General features: G+C 34.3%; 1 protein-coding gene across 1 annotated transcript; it reads left to right on the top strand.

The window, feature by feature from the left end:
• Window positions 1-11,000: 11,000 nt before the first annotated feature.
• Window positions 11,001-11,942, top strand: LOC138072880 (olfactory receptor 4F21-like). The gene has a single exon (XM_068964142.1). It carries the CDS (start codon window positions 11,001-11,003, stop codon window positions 11,940-11,942), a length of 942 nt encoding a protein of 313 aa, XP_068820243.1.
• Window positions 11,943-12,875: the final 933 nt, after the last annotated feature.

Here is a 12,875-nt window from a genome sequence, read left to right as displayed (position 1 = left end):
AAACCAGCTTGAACATCAGGAAGTTCACGGCTCACGTATTGTTAAAGCCTGGCTTGGAGAATTTTGAGCATTACTTTACTAGCATGTGACATGAGTGCAATTGTTCGGTAGTTTGAGCATTCTTTGGCATTGCCTTTCTTTGGGATTAGAGTGGTACAATTTCCCAAGGCTGGATCAGGAAGATAAAATATGAAATTGAATCAGTATTTTGAAACAGAATTTCAGGGCCAAATGGGTTCACAGGTGAATTCTACCAAACATTTAGCAAAGAGTTAATACTTACTCTTTCCAAACTACTTCAAAATATTGCTAAAGAAGGAATGCTCACAAATCCATTCGATGAGGCCAAGGTCACCCTGACACCAAAACCAGATAAAAATAACACACACAAAAAAAGAAAATTAAAGCTAATATCACTGCTGAATGTAGATGCAAAAAGCCCTCACAAAATACTAGCAAACCCAATCCAATAATACATTATAAGTATCACATGCCATAACCAGGTGAAATTTATCTGAGGTGTATTTTCAATATTTGAAAATCAGTGTGATATACCACAATAACAAATTAATGAATAAAAACCATACAATCATCTCAATAGATTCAGGAAAAGATTTTGATCAAAGTCAACATTTAAGATGACCTCTCCAGAAAGTGTGCCTCATAATAAAAGGCCTTATATTAACAAATCCACAGTTAACATCATATTCAGCAGTGGAAAACTGAAAGCATTCTTTCTAAGAACAGGAGCAAATCAAGGGTGCCCACTCTTGCCACTGTAATGCAACATAGTTTTGGAAGTCCTAGCCACAACTATCAAATAAAAAGAGATAAAAAGAATAAAAATTGGAAAAGAAGAAGTAAAATAGTCATTGTTTGCAGATGAAATTATACCATACATAGAAAATCCCAAAGATATTACCAGAAAACTATGAGAGCTCATCAATGAATTTGGTAAAGTGTCAAGATACAAAATTAATATACAGAAATCTGCTGCATTTCTATGCACTAAAACTGAACTACCAGAAAGCAAAATTAAGGAAACAATTCCATTTACTATCACATCCAAGGGAATAAAATACCTAGCATAAACCTACCCAAGAAGACAAAAGACCTGTACTCCAAAAACTATAAGACACTGATGAAAGAAATCAAAGATGACACAAACAGATGGAAATATATACAGTGCTCTTACACTGGAGGAACTGGCAGTATTAAAATGACCACACTACCCAAGGCAATCTACAGAGTCAATGTAATCTTATCAAATTACAAATGACATTTTTCACAGAACTGGAACAAAACATTTTAAATTTGTATAGAAACAAAAATGACCCTGAATAGCCAAAACAGTCTTGAGAAAGAAGTACGGAACTGGGGGTTGAGGGATAAATGAGAAATTTGGGACTAACAGATACACACTATTGTAAATAAAATAAATAACTGACAAGAACCTGCAGAGTAGAACTAGAACCATATTCAATATCCTGTATAGTGGAAAAGAATCTGAAAAAGAATAGATAGATAGACAATAGATAGATAGAACTGAACCACTTTGCTATACACCTGAAACATTGTAAATCAACTATACTTCAGTGATTTTTTTTAAAGAGTAGTATTTTAAGAATAATGTCCTTTCTTTAACCCCTTGGTAAGCAAGTCCACATTCTATTACTTGCTTAGTCAGTAGTATTTTGGGGTCATGTTAAATTCTAGTATAGTCACAACCACCCATATTAACCAACATAACTAGTTTCTCTTCCACTGAGAGTTGCTGAAGGTGAATAACTGAGAGCAGTCTATCATACTGAGTCATTTTAGTAAACTAGCAAAGTTTATATATAACCTATAACCCTCAACAGCCACATACATTCTACTCACACTTTTTACAGGCAGTAAATGTTATTCTTAAAGTAGCAAAAATGAACACATTTGCTAACTTGATAAAAAAAAAGATATAGATGCTCTGTAAATAAATAAGTCACATACCCAAACATACACACATATGTACACACACAATGACCAATGTTTTGATATTCAAAATTATTTTTAAATTGTTTGAAGACTATCCACTAATTACTGTATTTGACAGTAATGGTAAGATCTTAAAATTCCTAAGGACATTAAATGTTAAATTTAAGTGGACACACTATAGTCTTAGAAGTATAACTCAAATTGATTGAACACATAATTTTATACTTTTTCTAATTTTAAATGCTTATTTTTGCCCTCTACTGGTAAGATCAAGGAGAACATCAATTTTTACTTTAAAAAAAGTATTAAATAAGTTTAAATTATTTAATGATTTGTTTTGGTTATATGAATTTTGATCATGTAAAAAGCTTTTGAGGCAATAATTTCTTTTTTTAATATAACTTTTATTTATTTTAATTGGAGGTTAATTACTATGAGAACTTTTTTTCTGAAAAAGCTAGCACATTTAAAACAGTAGAAGTCAGTTAAAAGGCTTTTTGGAACATGAGTTTCATTAGATTACATCAGCATTTAGTAATCTCTATAAACCAATTCTTATAGAGCCTTTTTACTTTTAAAAACTGTATAAAAGTTGTCAATATCTCATTGATGTAGGAAAATATTTCACATTCACACAGTGAGAGTAAAGCATGTCCTAAATAGAGAAACATGGCTACACATAAAGCTCTTAGATTCAGAATTACAACCTCACCTATAGATCAAAAGTAGAATCAGATTTACCAAGATGTCAAAACATCCATTGATGTGATTGGGGCATTTAATTCCCCTACTATCATTATGTTGCTTTCTAACTGAAGTATCTGCATAGACTTAACATTAATTTCTCCTCATGATGGGTAACCTGGCTATCGTTATGGCCAACTGCCCTAGTTGCAAAAGTAAAGCCTCAGTACACTCCATGGTGCCATAGCTCACTAAACTGTCAGTAGACTCAGTGTCTATATTTTTGGAAGGATTTAAGACTTGTCTTCATAGTGATATAATTTTTTTTTCTGGGTACTTATTTTCCCAACCATGGTGCTTCTATTGGCACACTACCCTTTATGGATTTATACAGTATTTTTTCTACCTTATCTATTCCTATGGTGTCCCATGCAATTGGGGATCTGGACACATTTTTATAGAAAATGAAGTGTGATAACAGTCTCACACCTGTAGAATTTACTACACTTATTATGTTTCATATCCCAGAAAAAAAAAATCACTCATAGAGCGATGGAATGCTGATGAATGTTCAATTTTATATCATCTGGGGAATGAACACCTTGCAAGTTTAGAAAGCTGTCTACCTGATGCAATATATATCTTAAAGCCAATGGCCACCATATATTACCATCTGTCCTTTAACCAGAATGTATGTACCCAAGGGAGAAAAAGCCTCTTTAACAATAGAGCCAAATAATTTACTATGAACATTTATGCTTTCTATTCTTGTGAACTTTGGTTTAATAGATTCAGAGGTCCTGGTGCCCCCAGGAAATAATGTTCCAAAGGGAACACAGCTACAACTGGCCTCTGACAGTTTGGGGCTCTTCATGTCACCAAACCAGCCAATAGAAAACTTCTTTTCTCTGACAATTGCAGAGACAAGATCAAGTGTGAAAATGGAAGTCCATTAACCATGTACCGAAATATATAAAAGTTATACATCAAGGTAACAAGATCATGAGTACAATGATTCACAAATACAACATTCATAAATACATGCTGTTTCTTCTTGTCTAGTATCTTATTATGAGTATGATGAGTCTTTTGGACCTTTGTTCTGGTCAAACCAAATAGGTCCCTAGAGTTATAGTCCCTTGATTCATGAAAGTCCTTCTAAACTCCTATCTAGGCAATCACTTGATCATCGTCCTCTAGAGCTGTTAATTAGCTTTATTTCCACAATGGCAAGATTTATGGCACTTTTTGTTAGAAAACACAGGAAAATCTAAGACTTCATGAAAATGCTGTTTTCTTATACAGGTGAAATAGAAGAATATGGATAAATTTAACAATAAGTAGAGTGACTCTAGTCTCAGACATGATTCTATTGTTGAAAGTGCTATGGAGATGACTGAATGAGTGTTATCCTAAAGCAAGGTAACATCTGGAGTAACAAACCAAGTAGCAGTGGAGAATAACTGTGAAAAGTTTATTGGCATTTGGAGAAGGTAAACAGACCTTTAGTTTAACTAGATTCACACAGTGTTAGAGTAACGTGAAAGACATCAGGAAAAGTCAAATGGCTTTATAATTTTGGGAGTCAGCATTCTGTTGCCAGTGATGATTATATGAAAGATCCTCATCTTCTGCAATTTGATAAACAGGTAAGAAAAATTGGTGACACATAAATCTGCAAAAACATGAGTTTTTATAATCTCATTAGTTTCTAAAAAGAGATAAACTATAAACTGAGTAATGGAAGGAAATTTACTAGATACTTATAAAATTTTCACGAAGGCAGTCTCATAGATACTTGAAAAGAAGACACACCTGAAAACCCAAATCTGAGTAAATTGTTTCCAGTGTAAATTTTAACTTAAAATATGATGTGCAAAACTTACCAAAAAAATGAAAACTACCAGGAAATGAATTGATTCTCCTGTATTCTTATATGCTGTACAATTTTACAGTGTTTTTTGTTAATTTACCTGTAAACAGTAAGTAGAATGCAGAAGGGTTTAGATAAAGTTAACAAATGTGATTTTTTTTCAGAAGTGAAAGGTATATTTCCTCCTTATATAAAAGGGGTTTAGTTTTTGAGTCTTGAAAACAGAAAGCTAGAGGGTGACTTAGGTTGTTGAGTTTATGTACATTAAAAGTTAATAAAACAGACACTGAAAATTATTTATATTACATACAGTTATAAAAAGTAAAAGAGAGGAGGTCTTAAAATAGGGGAAGCAAACTTTTACTTACATGTGAATAAGGATTTATGACAATTTGAAGGACAAGATGCAGTCCAGTTTAGCTGAAGCAGGTTCTAGCCTCTCAATATTTTGAGATTGAGGAAAAATGCATATAAATGATGGTTTAGAGTTTCAAAACTATGAGATGTATGTAGGTCCCTTTCAGTTTGATAATTCTATTATTTGGAATCCCAAATACCAATATTTCCTTTATCCATAGAAGATAAAATGTTTAGGAATCTGTTTCTGGAAGATAATCAATTCTATACGGGTGAAGAAAAAGGATTAATCACAATAAAAGGAAAACATCTGGATGTTTTATTTTATAACATGTATATTTAATTAGATAATTATAATTAATGAATCTGAGAAAAACAATTTTAAAACCTCTTTTCTGAGTACAACTGATTAATAAGCAATGGTGATTTCAGAACCTATTCTACCAGGAGTTTGATTATAGATATTCAATGACTTCCAGGTAAATAAACATCTTACCCTGGTATCTCCATCTAGAATCCTATCTATGACTACCTCTTGGGGCATAAATAGAATCCTGACTATGCCTCAGGTGGATTTAACTTTGATATGTGAATTTCACACATCAGACTGAGGGTTTCTATATTTTCTAATATTTGATTTTATATTTCTTTTCTTGTTAGTATATCTAGGGAAAATTTATTTTTGACATCTCCAACTTTCTTTTTCCAGTACTCACTTCAGTGTAACTAAGAGCAATCGATATTATTCTATTAGGTTTCATATTATAGCTCCTCCCCTTTGAACTCATTTTTTCAAATTCTTCATTCTCAGGTAGCTGAAGGATATTGGAGAGCAAAAAAGCAAATAAATTCACATCTAGGAGCATATAACTGATAAAAGCTTATGGAAAAAAATCTTTCACGACACAGTGCTTTAGAGCATACTCAAAGTTCTTGATGATTATAAAGTTTCTGAAGAGTGTACCCAGAATGTAATGAAAATAATATTCCATAAACAACCTCTTACTTAAATTAAAGTGAACCTTCTTTCTCTTTCTTATCATTTCACATATACTTTCCTTAGTTTCTCTTCATTTTTGACATAGTTTATTTCTTTTTCCTTAATTCCTCTTCACTTTTATAATCTCTATTTTCTGGGATAGGTTTTCCTAGGGTTTTTTGAGTCTGTTTTTTGGTTTTGTTTTTTGTTTGTTTGGTTTTTTTTTGTTTTTTTTTTTGTTTGTTTGTTTGCTTCTTCAGAACTCCTCTCAGTCTTTTTATTTATCTTCTTAGTTACATAATCATCCATACTTTTCTGTTTTTCAATCACCTTGTTCATTCCCCTTTTCTGTTTTTCAGCCACCCTGTTGATTCCTCTATTTATTGAATTGTTATATTACAAATACATGATTTACTATATCTGTTACTATATGAGTTGCAATCCGATGTTCCCGTGTTTCCTTCTTTATGTTTAGGTGTTAATTTCCATATTATTGAAACCTTTAGCTTATATTTGATGGGACAATGTTTTTAGTGTCTTCTTCCTTTTTTATTCTAAGCATCTGTTAGAACTTGAGGTTACAAAAAAGGATAAATGCAACTCCTCCCCTCAATCCACTTATGCATATAACTACCTGTAATGTAACATGCTAAATGATGCTTTCGGGCATGAATAAAGTGAATAGGAACATGGACAAGGAAGATACAAATCTGCTCAGACGGTGAAGAGATGGTAGGAAAGGAAGTCTAAACATTGTAGCATGTGTTTATGTTGAGGTATGAATTACCCTTCTCTTCCAGAGAGAAGAGCAGTGGGTGGAGATGGTGGAATGGTGAAAGGGGCACTGGGGAAGAAGAACCAGTATTTTTAAAGGCATGTACTATATAGCGTTGTCAGATAATAAACAGGTGATGTCAGATTGTGAGATGCAAGAAAGGAAGTAAGAAAAAGAAATAGAAAATGAGATTATAAAAACAAGATTCCAAAAGCTTTGAATGCTCTAATGGAACTTTGAAAGTCATCTGGAAACACACAAACAAAAAGGGACACATTAAACTATTAAACTATGACTGGTTATGTTTTGAGAATTGTTGGATTTTTGTTGAAATAGCAAAAACACTGGAAGGAAAAGGTCCTAATAAACTTTCTCAGTAGGTGTAGTATGAACTGACGAAATTAGGGGCATTGAGAAGGGAAAGGAGCAGATATATGGCAGATGCTTTCAGTTAGAAAATAACTGTGACATACTTTATCCATTTAAAAGGTACTCAAAACTGTATGAATGGTACTGTATATTTAATGTCAATATTTAATAATGAACATTTGTCATTTTTATCAGACTTTTTGGTAATAAATGCATTACAAATAAAATTGAGACCATTCGCCTATCAGATTCTTATCTTTCCTTCCCCAAATTGAATAACATTTCTGAAGTGTTTGGATAGTCTTTGTGAAAACTTAAATATTTTTTGCTACCTATTTAAATATTTATATTTAATATTATTTAAATCAGCAAGTTTTTGAAATTTATAAATATTGTTACTTTGCATACATTCTTATATAATTTGATGTTTCTCAGTCAACATATATTTTTGAGATTTTTTTCACGACAAAAAATCTAGTTCATCCTGTTTCCTTTCTAAATAATTTATTACATTGTATTAATCCATAGCAAGTTACTTGTATTTGACTTCATTGTGAACATATATGTTATTTCCATTGCTAAGAATATTAAAGAGGAAGAATTAACTGGATTGGGTGACAAATATAATCTCCTACCCTCCTTTCAGTAAAATATTCATTTTCTCCATTTTACAGATGTGAAAAGGGCCCAGAGGTGAAAGGTATGTTACCATATTCAACAGGTAATTAAGTGACAGAATGTGAAATGTGGTTTTTCAGATACTGAAGCCTATATTCATTTCATTATCCTATGAAGCTTTTAACAGTAATAGGAATAACTGCTGTAAGATTTTGTAAAAGCTAAAATAGAGACAGATTTGAATGATGTAGTCATACACACAGCCTATTTTTAATAAGTCCTAGAAGGAATCTAGATTCCCTGCATCCACACTGAGGTTGGTGATTGATCTCAATATACTTTGACTTGAATTGGGCACTCAGGCTTTTTACTGAAGACCTGTTACGTTCTCTAGCACTCTTCCAAACTTATAAAGAAATATGAAAGGTAGAATTGTCTTATACTCCTTTCAGAGAAGTTAAATGAAAGACTGGAATCAGAAAACTACTCAGGTTGGAGGAATCAAGAGTGATTTCATGAAGGAGGTAGAACTGGGATACAGGCAACTTTATGGAGTCTTTTAAGTAGTCAGCTCATCTTGGACCCTGTTCAGGGGTTTTACAAACCCATGAAGAAAGAAAGATTGAGTAGAACTGATTAAACTGGAATTTTATATTGTCAATCCATCCAAAAGGACTTCTGTTCCAAATAAAGTATTTGCTTGAACAAATACAGTAAGAACAAATGTTTCAGCAAACTGCCAAGTTTTCCAAGACACTGAGGTACATAAATTAGATAATAGATCATTGTCAGGGATGAATAATCATGATCACCAAGGTAGCAGCTACCAGTATGTTAGTAAATAGCAGTCATCAGCCATGAGAGGGGCTTATTTTCCCCAACAGTTTCTACCATTACCCCATCACATGTTTTTATTCAGGTAGTCATGAGCAATGAAAAGAAAATAGGAAATTGGACACAGACAAGATCTTGGAGTCAGTTGATTGAGGTTTTAATAAAAACTCTAAGTAAATTTACGGTTTGAGTCAGGTTATTTAACATATTTGGATATGTATTTCTTAATTTATAATGACTTCAAAATTTCTAAATTATGGATATTGATTTTATCTGTAGGTCCCAAAGCTGACCTCATTGATTTCAGTACTTCTGACTATACTGAAGATTCCTCTTCGTCTTATTCCTACTTTTGGTTTTCTTTAAAATTTTTCAGTTTTTTTTAATTCCACACACTCTTGACCTTTCCTTTTTTCTTCACATGGTCAGTCTCTAATGCAAGCAAGTACATTTTATTCACTCTTTCAGCACGTATTTATTTGTGATCTAAATTTTTGCTACATTGGATTGAAGAAGACAGATGTGATCCTTAACTCTACAGAGCTTGCAACCTCGTTGGGAAGGAGAAATTGAACAAATAACACATTATACTTGTGGATAGTAAAGAATCTGCCTGCAATGCAAGAGACTTGGATTTTGATCCCTGGGCCAGGAAGATCTCTTGGAGAAGGAAATAGCAACCCACTCCAGTATTCTTGCCTGGGAAATCCCATAGACAGAGGATCCTAACAGGCTATAGTTCATGGGGTCACAAAGAGTCAGACACCACTGAGCAACTAACACTTTCACTTTCTTGTACTTTGAGAGCAAATCAATTAAATGTATACAAGATAGTTTAAATCTACCACTGAGAAAATGTGAATATTGTATTTATCATAGTTCTTTACTGAAATATATTTTCTGATATGAAAGTCTGATACTCCCTGCTGGTCAACAGTATTTTATTTTCATATTTATTATTTCTCACATGTTGACAGCTGTAGGGCAACTGAAATAGAGAATTAGACTGACGGGCAAGTGAAATATAGAGAAGGAAACATGATGCTTACTGAATACTTAGTATAGCCATATGATTAAGATGTATCAGTTATGTTACCATTTACAATTTCATATATAAATAAACTGAGGCTCAAAGAGTTTAACTTGTCTAACATCAAGTTGTCAGTGGTTGGACATTAGTATAAATCTTGTAATCTAAATCCAACACTCACATTCCTCTTGCTAAGACATGCATGCCTGCTTGCTAAGTCACTTAAGTCATGTCTGACTCTTTGTGACTCCATGGACTGTAGCCTGCCAGGCTCCTCTATCCAAGGGATTCTCCAGGCAAGAACACTGGAGTGGGTTGCCATGCCTTCCTCTAGGGGATCTTCTGACCCAGGGATCGAACCCGCATCTCTTTACGTCTCCTGCATTGGCAGGCGGGTTCTTTAGCACCACCTGGGGGGCCCTAAATAAAAGTAATTACAGGAGAATATGATTAGTCCTTATATGCAGATTTGTATGCAATCATTTCCACTGCATTATGCATTTCATAGTTTTGAGATTTTCAGATCATGTGCTGAGTAACCTAAAGCAGTGTTTCTCAAAGTATCTGTGTTGTAGGATAAGATTTTTCCTTTAATTTCTAGTCTTTCATGGGCTATTACTTTTGTGAAAAACAGAATCAGCAACTTGGGATCACTGTACATCAAACTGCTAGAAAAGTTTTTAAGTACTCACTCACAAACTCTGTACTTAATATACAAACAGAGAACAGACAGTTCATGGATCTACACCTCTCTGTGTGGATTGCTTTTTTTTAATTTTTTTTTCACTTTAAAATATTGTATTGGTTTTGCCATACTTCAACATGAATCTGCCACAGGTGTACATGTGTTCCCAATGCTGAACCCCCCTCCCACCTCCCTCCCCATACCATCCCTCTATGGATTGCTTTTTATTTGCTTCAGGGAGTCCAAATAGGAATGAGTCCAAATCTCTGCCTTCAAAAATCTTTAGAGTCTACTTAGTGATTTAGAATAGCAATCAACTCACTATAACAAAACTGTAATAAAATAAATACTAGTAATAATAAAGCAAAACTTTGTAGATGTGGTAAACATTTAAGTAATACTGAAGATGAATATGTGGGGCCAGAGGAAAGTTCATAGGCTTGGAAGGGATCACAATACTGATTAGCTCTATGTGACTGGAGCCAGATCATATTGGTTTTAAACCCCAAATCAAAAGGCTTGGGCTTGAATTCCTGTTCCTCTGGCTAACCATTTTGTACCTCATGCATATCATGGCATCCACCCTGAAATGGAAGTAGAGGATGTTAAATGCAGAGAAAACTTGGTGGTAGAAAAACAACAGCACATGAAATCCACCAATTTTTTTGTGTGATCACATTGCAAAGGCTGGGAGGTCATTTTAATGCTAAAGTAGAAACAGCCATTCATAACTTTAACCTATCTTCTAATTTATTAAAATAATTATTATATTTTAAATTTTCATCTATTAACCTCCTTCAGGTAGCAAAGTGTACAAAGCAAATGTATGGAGCAAATCACTCTGTGGTGTCAGAGTTTGTGTTCCTGGGAATCACGCACTCTTGGGAAATACAGCTTCTCCTCTTTGTGTTCTCCTCCATATTTTACATGGCAAGCATAATGGGAAATTCCTTCATTATTCTCACTGTGACTTCTGACCCTCACTTGCACTCTCCCATGTACTTTCTATTGGCCAACCTCTCCTTCATTGACATGGGAGTTTCTTCTGTCAGTTCCCCGAAGATGATTTATGACCTTTTCAGAAAGCATAAAGTCATCTCCTTTAGTGGCTGCATTGCTCAGATCTTCTTCATCCATGTCATCGGTGGGGTGGAGATGGTGCTGCTCATAGCCATGGCCTTTGACAGATACGTTGCCATATGCAAACCTCTCCACTATCTGACCATCATGAACCCAAGAATGTGTGTTTTCTTTTTAGTGGCTGCCTGGATGATTGGCCTTATTCACTCCATGGTTCAACTGGCTTTTGTGGTAAACTTACCCTTCTGTGGCCCTAATGTGTTGGACAGCTTTTACTGTGACCTTCCTCGGTTCATCAAACTTGCCTGCATAGACACGTACCAGCTAGAGTTCATGGTCACAGCCAACAGTGGATTCATCTCTGTTGGCTCTTTCTTCATTCTGATCATTTCCTACATTATCATCATTCTCACTGTTCAGAAACACTCTTCAGGTGGCTCATCCAAGGCTCTGTCCACACTTTCAGCTCACATCACTGTAGTAGTCTTGTTCTTTGGTCCTTTGATATTTTTCTATGTATGGCCATTTCCCTCCACACATCTGGATAAGTTTCTGGCATTCTTTGATGCAGTTCTTACTCCTTTCCTGAATCCTGTTATTTACACATTCAGAAATCAAGAAATGAAGATGGCAATGAGGAGAGTATGCAAACAGCTAGTAAATAACAAGAGATCTCTTGAGTGATGCATGTATTCTAAGAGCCCTTAATGATTACTGATGCTCATTGCTGATGGTCAACCTCAGAGAAAAGCTCTTGTTTGTCTTACCTTGACTTGATTATACACTTATATTGAATTCACTTTGTCTTTTGATTCAGTTCAGTTCAGTTCAGTCACTCAGTCATGTCTGACTCATTGCAATCCCATGAATCACAGCACACCAGGCCTCCCTGTCCATCACCAACTCCCAGAGTTCACTCAAATTCATGTCCATCGAGTCGGTGATGCCATCCAGCCATCTCATCCTCTGTCGTCCCCTTCTTTTGATTAGGAGGGAGGAAAACTCACTTTCGATAGTTACAGGTAAGGTATTTGTAAGCCAAAGATTATAATAATCTTGAGTCTAAATTCCTAAGGAATAAGAATATGAAGTAATTCTTAGAAATACCTACCAGGGAAGGTTTCTTTAAGGCCTTCAGAACAGGGAGTTTTTTCCCAGGCCCCCTAGTTCAAGATGACTGAACTTGAACTTCACTACATCTAAAATATCTATTTCCAAGTATGATCACATTCACAGATATTGAGGCTTAGGATTTCAAGATGTCTGGTGGACAAAACTCAATCCACATCAGTAGTGCTGGTAGTGTAGGTATCTGAAAACAAGAATGACTGTAGGTTACCTCTTAATAAGTGTGAAAACAGATTTAAAATAAGTAAAAGAAGGAACTTTAGCTCTTTCATAGGCAATTAACTATATTTTTAAGTAATGGAACATATAGAGTCAGCATAAGCCACAAAAAGTTATTCATATGAGCTAAAGCATCTATGCTAACTAGGAATATTACACCTACATAAAGGACAACATTTACTGCTTTTAGTCAAGAACAAAACAAATACACAAAAATAAGTTTGTTATGTCATCCTAACAGGGAAAACCAAATTTTTGTCTTGCTTCAAT

This window comes from Capricornis sumatraensis, chromosome 2, assembly GCF_032405125.1.
Source record: "Capricornis sumatraensis isolate serow.1 chromosome 2, serow.2, whole genome shotgun sequence".
Classification (NCBI taxonomy): Eukaryota; Metazoa; Chordata; class Mammalia; order Artiodactyla; family Bovidae; genus Capricornis; species Capricornis sumatraensis.
This window is presented reverse-complemented; position numbering and strand designations above follow the sequence as displayed.